We start from the raw sequence: 20,010 nt of genomic DNA, 5'->3' as shown, positions 1-20,010 counted from the left end.
AGACCAGTGCAATGACAATTATGCAAAAGGAGCTTTTTAAAGTGATGAATCGTGCGATAGTCTATAAAATATATTAATAATACTCAGACTGCTTGGACCAACACAGTGCGTGTCCCAGCAATGGCACAAGGCAGAAAATGCTAGGTTCGCTGATGAGGAAGTTAATGAGGAGAAAAAAATGTTCAAGTGCCTGCTCGTTTTGACTTGCATTGATTGGAGAGGAGTTCAGGGATGATGGTGTTAAACGCAGAGCTGAAGTCCCCGAACAGGATCCTCGCATAGGTACTCTCGCTGGCGAGACGTTCAAGGATGAAGTTCAGACCCATGTTGATAGCATCATCCGCAGACCAGGTTGCTCGATAGGCAAACTGCAGTGGGTCCAGTTGGGGACCTGTAACGCTCTTGAGGTGGTCCAGCAAAAGGCGTTCAAAGGACTTCATGACCACAGATGTCAAGGCAACAGGCCTGTCGTCATTAAGACCTGAGACTGCTCCTTTTTGGGGGGCCGGTATAATGGTGGAACGTTTGAAGCAGGTTGGTACTTCACATAGTTCTAGAGACATGTTGAAGATCTTTGTGAAGACAGGAGTAAGTTGGTCTGCAAAGACTGAGGCAGGATTGGGACACAAGGTCTGGGCCCGGCACTTTGTTGGTCTTTTGTTGTTTGAAGATCTGTATAAAATAGCTGTATAACTGCATAACATGTCTGTAACATGTATAAGATAGTAAGACCTAATAATAAGATCCAAAAACACTGAGGTAGCAAATCAATACTTGTCATTCTCAACTTTTGGCCACAACTGTTGCTACTTGCACAGTTAACACTTAATATAACAAGTGGATTTCTTTGCATTCTCTTTTATTATGTTTTCATATTATGTCAAAACATGTAACAAAAATGTAATTGTTTTTTTCTGGGGCCGGAATGGATGAATGGTGTTTCAATGTCAAAAATTTATTTGATAGTGTACTAAATTGAGTAATGAACTTAGTCATGAGTTTATATGTTGTCTACATGCTTTATTTTATTTTTTTTTCCAGGTTCAATTACTACATCGTACATTCCAAAAATGTTACATTGTTCAAAGCAAAGTAAATTTTAATTGTATAGTGCATTTCATACACGAATAACTCAAATGTGGTTTACATGATTAAAAGAATTTGAAAACAAAGAGATAAAATATTCAAAACGAGACAGAAACACTAAAAAAGACTAACAGAATATAAATTTAAAAAAAAAAGACAAAACCGCGTACATACAGTGCAAGTAATATGATCAAAAAGTGGACATATTCTAAAATGAGAAAAAAAGAAGAGTTTTCAACCTGGATTTAAAAACATTCACACTTGGGGCTAACCTCAACTCTGTTGGCAACTTATTCCATTTGTGTGCAGCATAATAAATGCTGCTTCACCATGTTTGCTTTAGACTCTGCGCTCCACTATTTGACCTGAGTCAGTCGATCTCAGCTCTCCTGGGTTTGTATTCCGTAAGCATTTCTATTTTTTATTTATTTATTTATTTATTTATTTATTTATTTTTGTGAGTCCAGTCAGAAGACCATTACAGTAGTCAAGTCTACTTGAGATAAAGGCATGGATGAGCTCTTCCTGGTCTGCTTGACACTTACAAGATTTCACTCTACATATGTTCTTCAGATGGTAGAAGGCAGCTTTTGTGATTGGTTTGATATGGTTGTTGAAAGTCAGATCTGGATCAATCAGAACACCAAGGTGTCAGATTTGGTCTTTGGTTTTTAAAGATAGAGAATCCAGGTGTTTAACAGCAATTCTCTTTTCTTTATTTACAAAAACAATTGCCTCAGTTTTGTGATTTAGTTGAAGAAAATTTTGGCTCATCCGTTTTATCTGATTTAGAGAGTTGAACAATACCTCAATTGAACTGTAGTCATCTGGAGACACTGCTAAATATAACTGTGTCATCTGCATAGCTGTGATGGTCAAAATTAAAGTTTTGAAGAATTAACCCAAGGGTAGCATATAGAAGCTGAACAGGAGAGGTCCAAGAAGAAGAGACCCCAAATTGCCCATAAGTGTGATTATGCATTCCTATTTGTCTCTCTCAGAAGTGCTCAATGTGTCGAGCATGCCCCCCTAAAAGGACATAAGCCTATCATCCGTCCCATCGTTTGATTCAGGTGTGCCCAAAGTGTTGATCACATTGCGATGATTGACTGATAGTAGGTTTGACCAATCCTGTCCTTTCACTGCGCATATCCACATTACGACGCAATATACAGTGAAGAAAATAAGTATTTGATCACCCTGATACAATATATTGGAAGTTCTCCCACTAAGAAATCGTGGAGGGGTCTGAAACTTTTATCCTAGGTGCATGTCCACTGTGAGAGAGATGATCTAAAAAGAAAAATCCAGAAATACAATGTCTGATTTTTTTTTTTTAACAATTTGTGTGATAGAGCTGCAAATAAGTATTTGAACACCTATCAGCTAGAATTCTGACCCTCAAAGACCTGTTAGTCTGCCTTTAAAAGTCCAACTCCACTCCATGTACTATCCTGAATCAGATGTACCTGTATGAGGTCATTAGCTGCATAAAGACACCTGTCCACTCCATACAATCAGTAAGACTCAAACTTGTAACATGGCCAAGAGCAAAGAGCTGTCCAACGACACCAGAGACAAAATTGTACGACTCCACATGGCTGGAAAGGGCTACGGAGAAATTGCCAAGGAACTTGGTGAAAAAAGGTCCACTGTTGGAGCAATCATTAGAAAATGGAAGAAGCTAAACATGACGGTCAATCTGTATTGGAGTGGAGCCCCATGCAAGATATCACCTCGTCGGGTCTCAATGATCCTTAGAGAGGTGAGGAATTAGCCCAGGACTACGACAGGACTTGGTCAATGACCTGAAAAGAGCTGGGACCACCGTTTCCAAGGTGACTGTTGGTAATACACTAAGACTTTATGGTTTGAAATCATGCATGGCACGGAAGGTTCCCTGGCTTAAACCAGCACATGTCAAGGCCCATCTAAAGTTTGCCAATGACCATTTGGATGATACAAAGGCATTATGGGAGAAAGTTTTGTTGTCAGATGAGACCAAAATTAGACTTTTTGGTCATAATTCCGCTAACCGTGTTGGAAGAAGACGAATGATGAGTTCCATCCCAAGAACACCGTCCCTACTGTGAAGCATGGGGGTGCTCGCATCATGCTTTTGGGGGTGTTTTTCTGCACATGGGACAGGATGACTGCACTGTATTAAGCAGAGGATGACCACGGCATGTATTGTGAGATTTTGGGAAAGAACCTCTTTGTCTCAGTTAGAGCATCGAAGATGGTTCGTGGCTGGGTCTTTCAACATGACAATGACCTAAACCACACAGCCAGGAAAACCAAGGAAAAAAATGCTTATTGGGAATACAACATTTTCGACATATTTGAATGAATTTAAGCATTTCACCATTTACATAAAGGTCACCTATTGATTTTATACCATTATTTGCCCATAATTTAAAACCCCCATCTGCTCTTCCCGCTTTAAAACTCGCATCACCACATATGGGAGAGAAGTGTGAAAGTAAAGGAGTGTCCCCTGTATGTTTGTGTGATTCAAACCAGTATTAGTATATAGTATATATAGTATATAGTATTTTTCAAAAATTGATTCTTGGTCTGCCGTTTTAATACTCTATTCTCGGCAGAATATAAATAATACTTTAATAGAAGGTGTGGTACTGTTGCTTGCTCTATTTTTACCCAAGAGGGTGATGGTGATGTTGAAAAATAATACATAGCTGACCGTAGTTGAACAGACCAGTAATACCATTTAAAGTTTGTAAATTGTAACCCTCCAGTTTCATAAGGCATATAAAGCAACTGTAGTCTTAATCTGTCTTTCTTATTATTCAAAATAAAATTCAGGAGCATTCTATTGAGTCTGGTGAATGGTGGTGGTAATGGAAGAGGTACGGTTTGAAAAAAATATAAAACGTTCGGCAAAATGCTCATTTTAACTGTTTATACATCCCAACATTGAAATTGCATAATCATTCACCTGTCTAGTAACTATTGTACCTCCAACATTAAAGGGTCATAATTAACCTGAACGATATTGTTAACGTCAGGGGAAATTTTGACCCCAAATAAGTAAATCCATCTCTCGTGTTCAAAAAAGGAGTGTTAACTACAGGATTAAGTCTCTCTTCAGTACTTAAAAATAAAATGGATGACTTTGTATCATTAATCACATAACCTCAGAAACTACCAAACTTTTTAATTTGCTCCAATAAATTCGGAAGGCTCGTGGATAACTTAGTCAAAAAGAGAATGACGACATCAGCATAAAGAGAGATTCTGTGAACTTGATCACCAATTTGGATGCCCGTCAAGCCTCTATCCATACGAATCGACATGGCCAGGGGTGCTAAGGCTAAAATGAACAACATTGGGGAAAGAGGACAGCCCTGGCGTGTGGATCCTTCCAAAACAATTGGTGTAGAAGAAATACTGTTTGTGATAATACTAGCAGTGGGGTTTGTATATAAAATTTTTAACCATTTAAGAAAATTATTGCCAAATCCAAACTGCGGTAGAACATTAAATAAAAGTGACCAATTCTGTTAAAGGCCTGACGTGCATCCAACGACAGCAGTGCTGTCTTTACACTCTGCCTTTTCGTGTAATATATTCAAAAGTCTTCGAATATCGTAAAATCCTTGACGTTTTTTAACAAAACCGTTTTGATCATTATGTATTAAACTAGGTATATACTGATCCAATCGTATTCCCAGGGCTTTTCAAATTATTTTTGTATCGCATCCCATCAAGCTTATTGGTCTACACGAGGAACATTCTGTGGAAGGCTTATTAGGTTTGAGGATCAGGGTAATCAATGCAAGTCTCAATGTAGGAGGGAGAGTCTCCTTATTATATTATTCTATATACATGTCCATCAATGGAGTCAATAATTGTTTTTGAAATTTTTTATAAAGTTCTATAGTCAGTCCATCGGGCCCAGGAGCATAATTAGTGTTAATACTTTGAATGGCAGCAGAAATTTCTTCTTCTTTGAGATGGTTATCTACGTTTTGCTCTGCCTCCTCTGATAGGACTGGAAATACAAGTGAATCAAGAAATGCATCCCTCTCAAACGAAGTCTGTTGTATTTCAGATTTATACAATTGTTCATAGAAATCCCTGAAAGTACTATTAATTTCTTGAGGATCAACAGTCAAATCTCCATTGGATGTCCTTATGCTATTAATTGCCCATTCCGTTTGTAATTTCCTAATCCTACAAGCCAGAAGTTTACCCGCTTTTTCACCTTGATCGTAATAACGCTGCTTAAGCCATAATAAACATTTTGCCGCTTTATCTGTAGATAATTTATTATATTTACTTTTTTAAAATAGCAATTCTTTATATCTAAGTGGATCATCTACCTGATCTAAGTCATTTTCTAAATCCTTTATTTGCTTCTCTAAATCACACAGCTCTGCTTTTTGTTGTTTAGATTTAGAACTTGTATAACTAATAATTTCTCCTCGAATGTAAGCTGCAATGCTTTCCATCTTGTACAGGCTCCCATTTTATCTGTATTAATTTCAAAAAATAAATCAATTTTACTTTTTAAGAAGGAAACAAAGTTCTCATTCTGCAGCCATATAAATTTAAATCGCCAATTGCAGGGGCAGTGACAAAGTTTGTCTATTTGAATATTCATAGATATTGGTGCATGGTCACTAATCACTATAAAGTCATACCAGCAGTTTTTAACCTTTGACAGATGTGTATTTTTATTGAATTGTGATATCTGTGCTTGAGAAATTCATATTCCTGTGTACGCAGTTGGGAAAGCAGTACTGGCTATAAATGCAAAGCGTGCAAGATAAATACCACTCATCTATATGTTCTCTGCAACTGATTGGCAACCAGTCCAGTGTGCGCACCATATCTTGCCCCAATGTCAGATGGAATAGTCTACTGCAAGAGTCGTGAACCTACGGCTCGCGAGCCATGCCTGGCTCTTGTGGTGTTTAGTGACTTTTCTCATTTGTATTTCTATCTAGGTGCTGGGCTGTGAAAACAGCTTACAAGTGGATTTCTGGGAGGCCATGCTCATGGCCTCGTCACACGAAGCTGTCATTCAAGAGCTTCTGTTCAGATTGTCTTCTGTCTACATTGACCGACTCGTTCACACAAGTACTGACAAACAACTGCATGAACCTCCAGCACACAGGTCACTAAAGAGTGCTGATGATCTGGTAAGGTAGCTGAAATGGAGTGGGGTTTTTTCCCCTGCTTATGATGAATTTTATAGATGAAAGAAATCCATACCATTTATTTAAAAAAAAATGCTTTCGTTATTGTTTTCCAATCCTGCCACTAATCAAAGTAATTCTAAAATATCAGAAGGCCAAATGTAAGATACAGAAATAAATGATTTTGCATGTAAATAGCCCAATGAGAAGTTAATGTCTCATTTACTAAAACCTCAGCGTCATGGGTGTGTTTCAGATTAATTCCTGCTCCCATTATGGTGCTTTGTATCCATGGCTCACAGTTCTCAATCCACTTCACAGTACCAGCTTCCAACACCTGGAGGCATTACACAAAATGCAGGTACGAGATAGACCCACATAAAGTATTGAATCCTGTAATTTTGTTCTACCTGTGGTTATGGCCATGTGTATTCTCTGCAGTCGCTCCTATGTGGCCCATCCTTGTCTGTGGCCGCAGTCGCACCTTTTTTGGAAAGTTTGTCAGACAAACAATTATGGGGCTTCAGCTTGCACCTTCTCTGTGCTACCAGAAGAGGGCATTATAATTGCAGCATTGAAGACCTTCTGGATCGATGCCCCCAAGCAATTATAGCCTACGCCAATCACCACTTGCAAGATCAATATATGGTTTGTCTATGTGTGAAAATGCTTTTGTTTTTCCTCTCAGCTGCCTTATTTTTTACCAATTGTTAAATTGTGTGGGTGGTCAAATATACTGGTTTGGATGTTATCAAAAGATCACAATATTTCTATTTTCATATTTACTGAATGCACACAGCAGCTCTATCTCTAAACCCGAATAGATTTGAGCCCCAATCCCTGTGTACTTTGCTTTAATTTTGTCCATGGATTTTTTTTTTCTGTAAGTGTATTTGTAGAAAGCTATTTGTTCTGAGTCTAGCTAGCTCATTAATTTCATCTTTTTAAAACTTGGTAGGATTTATGGTGGCAGAAGCTGCTCCCAGAACTTTGCAATCGGACAAGAATTGCAACAGACGACAGCATTCTGTTGGCTGCTCTCAAAGGTACAATCTTAACTTCAAATCAACTAGTATAAACAAAGTAACAATCACTTCATTCTCTTTGCTAGATGTATTAAAAAGTCATGCTAAATGCTGTCTCTGTTTAAAAGAAAAGTGCAGAATATGCAAATGAAAATTTGTGAAATGCTTGAGATTAAATTATAATACCGTGCCAACAGAGACGCTGATTGTGGTTGCCATGGAGACAAGTCCAGCACACTTCCTGGAGCTGATACCTGATGACGGCACAGCTTCGTACTTCTTACCTCACTTGTTGACCTGCACCCAGAGACATTTATTAGCCTAACACGTTATAATGATACTGTATACAGGAAATGTAGTAATATACAGGAAAAGCTGTTGCTTATTAGGCGTACAAGTATTTTCTGTAGGCGTCTATAATGTGATGAAAGTCAAGTTAAAGTCAATGAATAGATGACATCACTAATTTATTTTTAGCACAGTAAGACGTTCCTCAACCTGTTTTTGCACCACCACTGATTTCATGTCAAGACATACTTTGTCTTAGAAACAAATAACAAATGCTTAAAAATACAAATCACTATTATGTTAAATATACAAAATTTGATCCCTTGTTGATTTTTAATAGTAGGTGTATTTTCACAGAGAGAATATAAAAAAAATCTTGAAATTAATCAAACAAAACATTCCAATTATTTTGCAATTCATTGATGGAAATAATTATTTGCCACTATATCAAAATGTTACTACTCGCTGAAGAACCTGTTGTTGGTCAGTAGACAGGTCAGAATTTTAGAGGTCCCATAACTCAGTGGTTAGAGCATTGGTTTGTTAAACCATGGGTCGTGAGTTTGTATCTCGCTGGGGTCTCCTGAGGGGTTGCGTCAGGAAGGGCATAAAAACTGTGCCGAACAAATATGAGCGTTTCATCTGAGATGACACGCTGTGGCACCCCCTACTGGGATAAACCACTAGAAACAGGTCAGACTTTTCTTGTAGTTGGTCCCCAGGTTTGCACACATTTTGGGAGGAATTTTGGACTTGGAATTAGGATTCCAAACGGTTTAACTTTGGTGTCATCTGACCACTTCACCATCAATAGTGCTTATCAGGTACAGGGTCACTGGAAATGGGGACTACACCATTGTCTCTGGTAATCTCCAGTTGCAGGGTACATATAGATACGGAGAACAGTTAAGCGCTCCCTTTCACATCTTCACTTAGTGGGGAATTGAACCCATGCTGCCACACCGAAGTCAGGCGAATGTACCACGACGCAACCACTGACTACACTCCCACTTCTTCTCATTTTCTTTCTTTACTAGCAATGCTGTATTTTGATCCATTACGGTGTTTTGTGTTATCAGTGTTTTTCGTATTGACTGTGGGCCAGTTGCCTTGAGATGTTTAACAAGCTCTGCCCATGTAATTCTGAGTTGATCCCTAACCTCGCAACTTCAGTTTGAACAACCTGTTTTCACCGGTATCCAACGGTTAGAAATTCCTTTGCTTCATTCTGTCAACGCTCATTTTCGTGATTCCTCCACTTCCGAACCATGGATTGGTTGATCTTGAATTCTCTTGCAGCTGCTCGATTCCCATGTGTCTCCGCGTAACTGATAGCTCGCAGTTTAAACTGTGCTTTGTAAGTGTCTCTCTTCATTGGTGCCATTTTAGGGGCTCCTTAGCCAAAACGATGTTGTTCTGCACAAAGCAAATACCGGGGGGGCGTGTGCCTTTAGCATCCTCTTCCATGCCTATCCTTCCCCCTTTAACCTCCCCATGCTGTCTTCATTCACATCAAGCTTTCCTCTATAATTATGATATATATATATATATATATAATTCAAATCCCAACCTCGCCTATGTAGTGTTTGCATGTTCTCCCCATGCTTGTGTGGGTTTTCTCCGGGTACTCTGGCTTCCCCCTCCCCCAAAAAAATAAAAAATAAAAAAAGACATGCATTAATTGGACGCTCTAAACTGCCATTAAGTGTGATTGTGAGTGCAACGGTTGTCTGTCTCCATGTGCCCTGTGATTGGCTGGCAACAAGTTCAGGGTGTACACCACCTCTTGCCCAATGGCAGCTGGAATAGGGTCCAGCACTCCTGCCATCGTGAGGATAAGCGGCTCAGATAATTGATGGATGGAAAAAGTAATATTTTTCTTTTTAGTAGGAAAACTTATAAAGCAGAAGAATATGGATAGAAGGACGTTTATAGATTTCTCAAATGTTTTAGTCTCTATCAGTTTTTGATCTTTTGTTTCATTGTGGTATACAGTAGTGGGGTTTTTTTTACATACAAAGGTCTGAACTTTGAAAGTGTTTAAACGAGAGAAATGTTAAAAAAAATATAATGCCTATCTGAGAAAAGTTATTAAAGTGTGTGGTTAGGAGTTTAACAGCCTTTAAACATAAGAAATGGGGGAAAAAAACCATACTCTGAAGAAAAAAAAACGAACTGGAAATAAAACTGAAAATACTGTAAATGGAAAAAAATCAACCTGGAAACAAAAATTATTGTCTGTGAATAAATAAAAACATCCTGGAACTGAATATACATCCTGGATTATTACCACCACATTAAATGATCCCTTGCTGTATCCCTATTCATCACAATTTTTTTTGAAGGTGTAGTGCATTTACTTTATTCACCTGCATATTTTGGGTACATGATTTTAATGTGGCCATAATGATTCACAAAATGTCAGTTGGGCTTTTCCCTAATAGAAAAAGACATCTCACTGTGTAATACATATGAGTGACATCATACATCTGGCAAGTGACAAAATTCAAGCTCCAAAGAACATGACCCAAAAGTCACAGTTGAAAACACAAGGCAAGGCAAATTTATTTATATCACATATTTCAGTCACAAGGTAACTCAATGTGCCTGACGTAATTTAAAAAAAATTTAAAACAAAGTACAAAAAAATTAAGCAACAACTTGAAAAAATGCACTGCAGTGCAAGAGAAATCATTTAAGGAATGAAAAAACTCAAATGCTCAACCACAGGCATGATAGACAAAAAAAAAAAAAATTCTTTCTAGCCTGGACTTTAAAACATTGACACTGGAGGGTTGACTTCAATTCTGTTGACAGCTTATTCTATTTGTGTTCAGCATAACAATGGCATGCTACTACACTTCTTTTGGTTTGGACTTTGTTCTCCACTGCTTGACTCGAGTCTGGAGATCTCAGAGGCCTATTCGGTTTAGAATATATTATAATTTATTTCATGTAGTGAGGACCAAAAGCATTTTTTGGTTTATAAACCAGCAGCAGAACTTTGAAGTCAGTTCTTCTGCTGACTGGTGTAGACCAGTGTAGTGACTTTAGAACTGGAGTGATGTGTTCTGGTCACAACCTGAGCTTTAGCTGTTTAATGCGCTTTTCTTGGAGTTCAGTCAGTCAAAGACTATTACAATAGTCAATTCTACTTGAGATTAAAGCATGGATGAACTTCTTCTGGTCTGCTTGACACATCCAATCCTTCACTCTGGATTTTCCTGGTAGAATGCTGTTTTGGTGTTTTTTTTTTTTTTTTTAAATGACTGCTAAAAGTTGACTTGGACTCTATCACCACACCAAGATTTTTTCAGAATTTTAAGACAAGAAATAATTAATGGGCAAAGGAAGGGACGCTAACTGCTATTTTTGTCCACATCCTGCTTTTTACTCATACTCTCAGACCCACAGAGATCTATGTCTGCCTTTGCCTTGTTGGCCAAACATTTTTATCCTCCTCAGAGCGATGTTTGTCAACAGCAGCAGACATGAGAGTCTAAAGTCCTTTCTGAATTTGCTGAGCGAAAGACTTTGTACCAAAAACATGACTAGAGACAAAAAGTCCCCGAATTGGGTCAACTCCTTCTCCATAAGAGTAATATTATTTTACTTTAAATCATAATTGTGGTGTTTTGCATCATCACAAGAATATAGCAAACAAACTAACAATAAAATTGGTTTGTGTCAAGTGCACTAAGCAATTACTATAAATATTCAAAATACTCGGGATAGAACCCGACTTTATACTGAGAAAATTAAGTGTAAACTCTGTGTAACAGTCTGCTGTTATTTATGATATGATTGTGTCATTACAGTTGATGGAATGAGAATAAGTTATAGATTAACACTTTTTAATTTTGCCCGTCCCCATTTCGGTCATGAAAAAGAAATTTGATCTCTTAATCTTATGTTGTATCTGTAATCTTGGTTCCTGATTACTTTTCACTCATTCATCAATACTGAAATGTTTTCTTTCTTTTTTCATGACTGGTCTTTAACATCTACAGTATATCATGCAAATATTGAGTCACTCTTGTGCAGTTCATTATTGATAAAGCCATGATACTTTAAATTAGTTGATAGGCCAAAAAGATGAGCGGCAAGGGTCTGAATGATTTACCTTGTAAAAATACTGTATTTCAGAGTTATACCAGGCATAGATTGGATTACATAATTCTTGCAATGTTTAGTCATTTGTTGTTCTTTGTTCTTGCAATATTTTGCTATTTGTTGTTCTTTGTTCTGAATGTCGTACCAGGGCAGCACCAACTGCCGGAGAAACATTCCTTGTTTTTTTTTTTTTTTTTTTTTTTTTTACCCCCTTGGCTAATAAAGCTGATTCTGATCATCGGTGTTAAACTTAAAAAAAAAAAAACCTGTCCAATCATATTTCAATACACCTCCCTACGTTGAATACTGCATTTTCGAACCAATCAGTCACAGTTCAGGAGTACAAATGTGAGCCAATCAGGGCTAGAGACTCATATACTTCAGCTGGGATAATGAGCTAACGCATCATAGAAGCAGCTGTAAGTAAAGAGTATTAAAAAAAGAAAAGACGTAAGGGTACATTAAGGAAGGAGCCAAAGGAAAAGAGCCTAGCCATTGTCCTCACGTAACAAGAGCAAACGAATTGGAGTTGTTTCAAGATGAAGCCAAATGAGAGGAAGGAGGCTTTGTTGGCCGTGAAAGAAAACATTGAGATGGACTTGTTCTATTCTGGGGAATCCTGTGAGCTTCTCTCACCGCATGAGCTGAATGGAGACACCTGCTTTGAGCCGGTAGGTACGATATTCACAGTTAATGCCTACAAAGAGAAATTAATTTGCATGTTGGAATAACTGTAATACGTTGAGCTCGCATATTATACGCTTGTCCAATTTTCTAAGACTGCATAACATTTTTTTTCCCTTGGGGTGGGCAAACAACAAAGTAACCAAAACTAACTTTTAAACTAATTAATGGAGTCTATAATTATATTGGAATAAATTTAATTTATGGGCGCGTAACGTCATTGTGACTAATCCGCATTAATATGGATAGGTTTTAAATGACGTCGCCACCACCCTTGGACCAATCGGATAAATTAACGATAGAAAAAAACTTCATGCTTCACCTGTCACCTGTGTTCTTTGACCTCCGTGACACACAAAATGACACAAGATGGCGTAATCGGAAACCTACACATTAGAAGTCCCATTCACTTACATTTAATATCGGCTAAAAAAAAAATTAAAATATTTGTCGCCTTTTTTTGCAGTATGCAAGTTTTAGCCAGCTGATCCAGAGTAAAGCTTTGCACCAAAACATCTATGCAACAGCAGTACCGAGGAAATGCCTTAACTGCGAAGTTTTATGTATAAATTCCACAACCATCCACGTGGCCTGAGAGCATCCATTTGATCAACTTTTAATTTCGGCCTACAAAAAAAGATTGAATTCTAGTCTACAAGTCTCGACGTGCAGAAGTGTTAATCGTTTAGTTGATTGGGAAATGTTCAGATTGCAAAACATCTCCATAGATGTTCAGATTGCAAAACATCTCCATAGATGTTCATTTGCATATTATAAAGCTCCTATCTTTTTGTATTTGATATATGAATGGAGTGCGACTATTCAAGGAAAAGTATCACCAAAAGTAGTGCAGTCATCTCAAGTATTTAAGTGGAGTGCAATTTGTCATTGCCTAGCTTTGTTCGAAATATTAAATATCAACCACCTTAGAGCTGATATCGAAATATTAGTATGGCTCCACTTGTCACGTAATATAGCTACACGTACGTTTTCATTGAGCTTTGTCTTTGGGATCCTGTAAAGTTTTGAAGAATCCTTTGTTCACAATTTGTATGTATGTTTATTAATTCACAAAATAAGTGTGAAAACACCAATAACTCGGGCCCAGCTATTGAGCATTTGGTGACGACACAACAAACCCTTGCATTTGGGGAAATTATAGTACATAGTCAATAGTTTCATTTTAGTGTATCCTTGGGGATCACTGCCAACATTGATATTGCAGCATTCTAAGTGAAATGCTTGGTAGGCCCGAATAAAGATTAAAGTGGGCTATATGTTGCCTGCGGGTCACTGTTTGACCACCCGATTTATATTATACATGAATTGCATACGTCTTTGCGTCTTAAATGCTTTTAGTTGTGAAAGGGTTGTTTATGAAATGTTTTAACTTCCCTTGGCAACGCAATTACTTTAACTGATACACCTCATAATTAATGCTCTTGATACGTTTCCTTTTTGATGCGTAAGAACCTGGAGCATCCTTTAGTCTGTATTTGGCAGGAAGAGCCCACACCAGAGGTCCATGCTCGGCAAGATGCACTGCAGAACCCCAAACCCAACACGGTGACTCCTGCTAGGGAAAATAAAAATATGGAACGCCGGGCCCCTACCCCTGTCTTCATGGATGACACAGAGATGGAAATGCAGGTAGGATTCAATCAAGGATGACCACCTGCACAATGTAATGGGATGTGATATATGACCAGTGTTTTAACGGGGGTTCAGGGGAGATGGGCTTCAAAATTCGGGCCAAATCTGCAGTGCGGTTCTGGGCCAGTGTTTTTTGAACAATGGTCTGGATGAGGTGCAGATTCATTTCCTGGCTTTTGGCCAACAAACAAAAGCTCTTGGATGGCCCAAGTTGTTGATATATATCTATATGTATGTATACACAGACACTGTGTTCCCTCATTTAACGCAGAGGTTATGTTCCAAAAAATACCCATTAAAGCTGTGGTGACCTCTAATGGGACAAGCCGAAAGAAACTTACTGTGTACTATTTTTCATTCATTGTGTGCTTACTTTTTTTTTTTTTTTTTTTTTTAAACTGTGCGTGTTTTTGTTTACAAGTTTTTTTTACATCTAGTGTTTTCATTTTTTCAAAGGTTTTTAAACCCCTACATTTCGAAACATCTTTTTTTTTTTTTTTTTTTTTTTTTTCCTCTTTATGCAGGAACTGGTAAATATTTTTCCTATAAAAAAATATATTTTAAAGAAAAATACATTGTAATGATCACTCTATGAGGTTGGATACAAGAAATTATTAATAGGGACTCTGGCGTATTTTATAGTTCCTCTGGCCGGCTCGCTCTAGTCTGTCTTGGTGGTGTCGGTGTCTTTTTGTGACTGAACAAACATACCTATGGATAATTGTTAGTGCTCTTTTTCTTTTGAGCAAGATAACACTTATAAACAGACCATGTCACCTTCGAGGATATTTGAGAACTGAAGCTGTGATGCTTTGTCCCCTTTATTTTCCTCAGATTGAAAATTTACAAGCCTATTTTGGTGTAAAGTCGACGGAAAAAATAACTACTGAAAATACAGATGAGAGAACCAAGTACAGTAGTTCAATACTTTTGTATTAATTCTCACCACTGATGGAAGTGGCATGTTGAACTGTACTACATTATATTTAAGTACACAATTCAATAATAGGAGATAAACTTTCTCAGTGTGATGCAATGGAATTCTATACCACTGTAAACTGCAACCATAAAAATAAAGGTATGAAATTTATAGCTCTCTGACTTGTTCGATCAAGAATTTCAACTGCTGTGTTCTTTTCGAAAGCCTTATTCATACAACTCTCCTTGTATTGGATATTTCATCCAAATATGCCAAAGGTCATGTTGTTGTGGCTCCTCTGCTTGTGTGTTGTTTAATGTTCGGACCCGAAACCATTTTATGCTCTTTCCTGCCTCAGGTGATTCTTCCCCCTAGAAAATCTGAGGCTAAGCTTGTGGAGCTCATGACCACGGTAACTCTCGTTCCTTTTTTTTTTTTTTTTTTTTTTTTTTTTTGCCGTGAATCAATGCAAATTGTTTTTTCCACTCGTCTCTTTCATAACGCAATTTGGTTCAGCGGTCACACTCTGAAACAAACGCAAAATAAGGAATTTGGACATTTTTATTTTAAGCATGAATTAACTTTTATGGGTCAAGGAATTCTATTAAAAAAATATCTAATTGGTATCATAGACCTCATTCTGAGGGGACGTACTTCAGCCAGTGAGTGAGGGTAATACTGTATTGACAAAAGGAGGAAATGAAATAATGCTGTATATAATACTGTAAATGAGTTGAGATTAAGGTAACAAGGTTTCTGCCATACCTCAAAGGAAAATATATGGATATTTTTCAGCCATATAGAATATTTACCTGAACTATTGATTATAAAAGTAGTTAATTTTATCCATGTCTCCAAATGATAAAAATGTGCTGTTGCTTGCCATGATGAGAAATTCTCAAAGCAGCGTTAACACCCTCTTGCAGACATTCGACGCAGCCTCTTTAAACAAAGCGAGCCGAATGAAATGGAGGAGCGCTTCTCCAGAGCAGACTGGGCTGGTAGTCAAGGATATGATCTGTTTACAGAGGGGCCACTACAGTGACGAAACTATGAGGTGGGAAGATCAAAGTGTTGGCTTTTTCTCTTCGCAAAAATCCATAAACGGAACGTTTCCTGGGCACATTGATTAATCTCGTTGTTGATGACATGGAACAGATTAAATAACAGCGTGTGTGTGTGTGTGTGTGTGTGTGTGTGTGTGTGTGTGTGTATATATATATATATATATATATATAAATTTTTTTTTTTTTTTTTTTTTTTTTTTTTTCAGTGACTGTAACATTTGCACAATGGTAGCAGGTCATTGTCCCATTTAAAATTTTCCTGTGATTGACAGGTGATCCCCACCTTTATAGACTGCAGCTATTCTGGTGATTGGACTTTTTTTTTTTTTAAGTAATGCCATTTTTGCAACATGGACCTTCTTGAAATGTACTTACTGGTTTAAACAATTCTAAGCATCCCTTCTGAAAAACTGGAGCATGAAAATGCCTTGGTTTTTATTTACTGATGTGATTCATTACATCCCACATTCAAGCATGCTGGATTCATTGATGGTTAAATTATCAATGGGTGCGAATGCTTGTCTATTGGTGCCCTGGTAATGACTGGAAACCTTTCCAGTGTGAACGCCACCTATCACCCAAATTCAGCTGTTATAGGTGCCAGCTCACCTCCGACCATAATAACCACAACTGTATCGTGAATGAATGGCTGTATTACTTCCTGTCTCCACAGAATCACTGCACCAAAAGTCAAAGACCAAGGAGGTCTTCCGGCCATTGCAATGACTGCCAGGATCAGCATTGACCGTCAATGGTCAGCTAAACAGATGGAGAGTCGTTTAGTGGTGCTTTTCCTCGCACGACATCCAATAGAGGCTGGACAAAGGTTTTCCTTTACATATTTACAGGTGTGTCTTGCACTGGTTATCTTCCAGTGTGCATATTTGTTTCCTCGGTTTTTTTTAAAAAGTAATTTATGATGACTACATAGGACAAAAATAGCGTGCAAATGTAAGGTTTTAGTTGAAGTAAAAGTGAAGTTTCTTAATCTACTCATGAAGTTTAAAAAGGGGAGAAAAATAATTCTTCACCTCCAAGTTTTGTGCTGTAGTATTGATGTACAGGTTTGGGAATTTTTTTTTTTTCTCATACATTGGACAGTTTATTACAGACTGCCTGTAAACATAAGGAACATGGCTTCTGAAGTTGATATACACTCAATAATGTTTTTGTGGCTGAGCATGTTTTGCAGTGCATACAGGGGGTTCTGTTCGTCCCAGTCACACCTGCAGAAGGCTGGACCGGAGCACAGGTCCTCAAAATCTCGGGACATGGTCCTCTATATATTCTCAGCCCCCATGACTACTTGCAGGTGAATCACAACTCTTCAATTTCCTCTTCACGCTATTTTATCTTATTTTTTTTTTTTTGTAAAGCCATGTATCATTATTACTTCCCGTGAGTAGACTGAGTAGTAGACATAGTGTGTAAACTATTGAGTGAGTAGACCTCCACCCCTAATGATGAATTGCATTTCAAGTGCATTGTGTTCATGTACTGTTTTATCATATTTATGTAGGTTACTCAATTCTTGTTGAAAATGTTTAATACAAAATCAAATCAGCCACTGTATCAATATTCTTACCAGGCATCAAAAGAGACAGTTGTAGTTCATAGGTAAGATTATAACAGGGGAAAAAACAGAATTAAAATCATACACCTAAACTACTTTGTGCTTATTGTAGATCATTTTTCAGGAGACAAATGTGTCAGGAGGAAGCTCAAGAAATTTGCCCAGATGGAGACAATCTGCAGAATACATGGCCCAAGAGTGTTCAAATCCTTAAACCTACTAAACTCAAACCTCCAACACACAAGGGGCCAATCCAGTGATCTTAAAACTGGTGCAATGTCTGCTGCCCCTCTCAACACCTCAATAAAAACTTGACATCAGGATTCTGTAAGGCGCCACTCACTGAAATATCCTGAATATTCAGAAAAGAAAACATTAGCTTGAGGAAACAAACACTCATTCATTAAAGGCACCTACTTTGAATAAAAATGTGTTCTAAATTGTACTCAAAGCATATTTAAAAAAACTCCGTTACTTATAGGCTCCTGCTCCTGGATACTCATGGACCATTTCTGTTCTTGAAGAAATAATCATGTCATTATGAGACATGATGCACGTTTTTTTTTCTATTTGAAATGTAATTTATGGATGCTGTCTAGTCCCTGCTATTGATGCAATTAGTACTTCTGATGTCTTCTGTCAGTGTCTCAAGATACTAGTTCATTAAATGCTGCCAACGGGGAAGCATCTTTTTCATGTAATGCCTACCTAACCCAAAAATAGGGAAACAAATGGTTTTAGATGAGTGGAGATCAGGATAATTTATTACGATGAGAAATTAAGTGGGGGGGATTTTTTTTTTTTTTTTTGGTCACTTTTAGTTGAAGTGTGACTAACATGTTTTGTATTTTACCCAATGTTTGGATTTTTAGTATCCTTGAAGTGTTTTGAATTATCTGTTGTGAGAAGTGTATGATTAAACTTTTGAGTTGACCAATAAAGCTCAATTGCTATTTTTGTGCAATAACCCATTTTAGTGATGGTTCAAGGAGTTTGGTGTGGTGGGGGTTGAGGATCCCAAAATGAACAACGGAGTTCAGTCTATAATTCCAAATTTTAAACTAGGTCCACCATTCCAAATTAATTAGCTGTTACTTACCCAATACCTTGCCAACAGGCAATTCCCCTCAAAATAGTAATTCCTCATTGGTGCCACCTGTTGAGTCCACACCATTTACGATCCGACACCCTGTGATATGGTGGAAAGCGTTTGCCTCACAGTTCTGAGGTCCCGGGTTCCATCCTGGCCTCGCCTGTGTGGAGTTTGCATGTTCTCCCCGCCCCTGCGTGCGTTTTCTCCGGGCACTCCGATTTCCTCCCACATCCCAAAAACATGCAGTATTAATTGGACACTCTAAATTGCCCTTGGATGTGATTGTGAGTCTGGCTGTTTGTCTCTGTGCACTGCGATTGGCTGGCAACCAGTTCAGGGTGTACCCCGCCTCTTGTCCCGTTGACAGTTAGGATAGGCTCCATCCAGCACACTCCGTAACCCTTGTGAGGATAAGTGGCTAAGAAAATGGATGGATCTTTTATCCTTAATCTGCTTTTTTTTTTTTTTTTTTAGTCTTATGATGAGGGATGGTGAAAGGATACAATTTTTGCATTCTTTGAAATGTATATACACCCTTGGGTAAAATTTTTCAGAGTTTTGATTATCATTGCTATGACTAATATGTGTCTCCAGATGATAAATGAATGATCCCAAAAATTTCTTAAACTCAACCATAACAAAATGTAGATGATAGTTTTTGGCAATAAAGAAAAGAGGCTTGCTGTTAGTAAATACCTGAACTCACGATCTGAAAGACCAAGTCCGAAACTTTGGTCTTCTGATAGATTTTGACTTGACTTTCAACAGTCATATGAAATCAATCACTAAAACTCCCTTTTACCATCTGAAGCATACATCTAGAGTTAAGTTGTGCACACATCAAGCAGACCGTGAAGCTCATCCATGCTTTTATTTTATCTCAAGTAGTCTTGTAGTAATGGTCTTCTGACTGGACTAACGGAATACAAACTCAGTAAAGCTCTGAGGTCAAATAGCAGAGTGTAGAATCCAAAGCAGCATTTAGATATTATGCTGCACACAAATGGAATAAGTTGCCAACAGAGGTGAGGTTAGCCCCAAGTGTGAATGTTTTCAAATCCCAGTTGAAAACTTTTTTTCCCCTCATGCTTTTTAGAGAATTCCCAACTTATCACCTGTAAATGATATTTCTTGCACTATATATGTACTTTTTTTTGTCATTTAAAAGATATTTCCCATTTTAAATGTTTTATCTCTTGGCATTCAAATCCCTTTAATGATATCAAGCTGTTTGAGTTACTGTCAGGTTCACCAATCAGACATTCATTAAACAGGACAAAAAAGGAAGCAAAGACACCAGTTCAAGTCTCGAGAGGAGAGGAGAGGAACTGTCTCGTACAATTC

The 20,010-nt window shown here is 37.8% G+C and overlaps 2 protein-coding genes across 10 annotated transcripts in view; both read left to right on the top strand.

Moving 5' to 3' along the window:
- Positions 1-9,834, top strand: part of hps3 (HPS3 biogenesis of lysosomal organelles complex 2 subunit 1) — a 44,488-nt gene extending 34,654 nt beyond the window's left edge. For all 4 annotated transcript variants that reach the window (XM_061824277.1, XM_061824279.1, XM_061824280.1 and 1 more), the window contains 5 exons: positions 6,060-6,254; positions 6,508-6,612; positions 6,693-6,899; positions 7,210-7,297; positions 7,474-9,834. In XM_061824277.1, coding sequence (XP_061680261.1) covers positions 6,060-6,254; positions 6,508-6,612; positions 6,693-6,899; positions 7,210-7,297; positions 7,474-7,601 — 723 coding nt within the window. In that variant the 3' untranslated portion in view covers positions 7,602-9,834. The remainder of the gene's footprint in view (positions 1-6,059; positions 6,255-6,507; positions 6,613-6,692; positions 6,900-7,209; positions 7,298-7,473) is intronic.
- Positions 9,835-12,044: 2,210 nt separating this feature from the next.
- On the top strand, positions 12,045-18,549 carry LOC133504045 (uncharacterized). Of its 6 annotated transcripts, none has more exons than XM_061826186.1 (7): positions 12,045-12,348; positions 13,832-14,011; positions 15,292-15,345; positions 15,860-15,990; positions 16,674-16,848; positions 17,181-17,312; positions 17,698-18,549. In XM_061826186.1, exons 1-7 carry the CDS (start codon positions 12,217-12,219, stop codon positions 17,785-17,787), a joined length of 894 nt encoding a protein of 297 aa, XP_061682170.1. In that variant the 5' UTR covers positions 12,045-12,216; the 3' UTR covers positions 17,788-18,549. The 6 variants fall into 6 exon arrangements, with proteins under 6 accessions (XP_061682170.1, XP_061682171.1, XP_061682167.1 ...); XM_061826187.1 differs by having other exon boundaries at positions 12,046-12,348; positions 17,193-17,312; XM_061826183.1 differs by having other exon boundaries at positions 12,047-12,348; positions 17,686-18,549.
- The last annotated feature ends 1,461 nt before the right edge of the window (positions 18,550-20,010 follow it).

This window comes from Syngnathoides biaculeatus, chromosome 7 (assembly GCF_019802595.1).
Source record: "Syngnathoides biaculeatus isolate LvHL_M chromosome 7, ASM1980259v1, whole genome shotgun sequence".
NCBI classification, from domain to species: domain Eukaryota; kingdom Metazoa; phylum Chordata; class Actinopteri; order Syngnathiformes; family Syngnathidae; genus Syngnathoides; species Syngnathoides biaculeatus.
The sequence above is the reverse complement of the archived record's forward strand: the minus strand, read 5'-3'. Positions and strand labels throughout refer to the sequence as shown.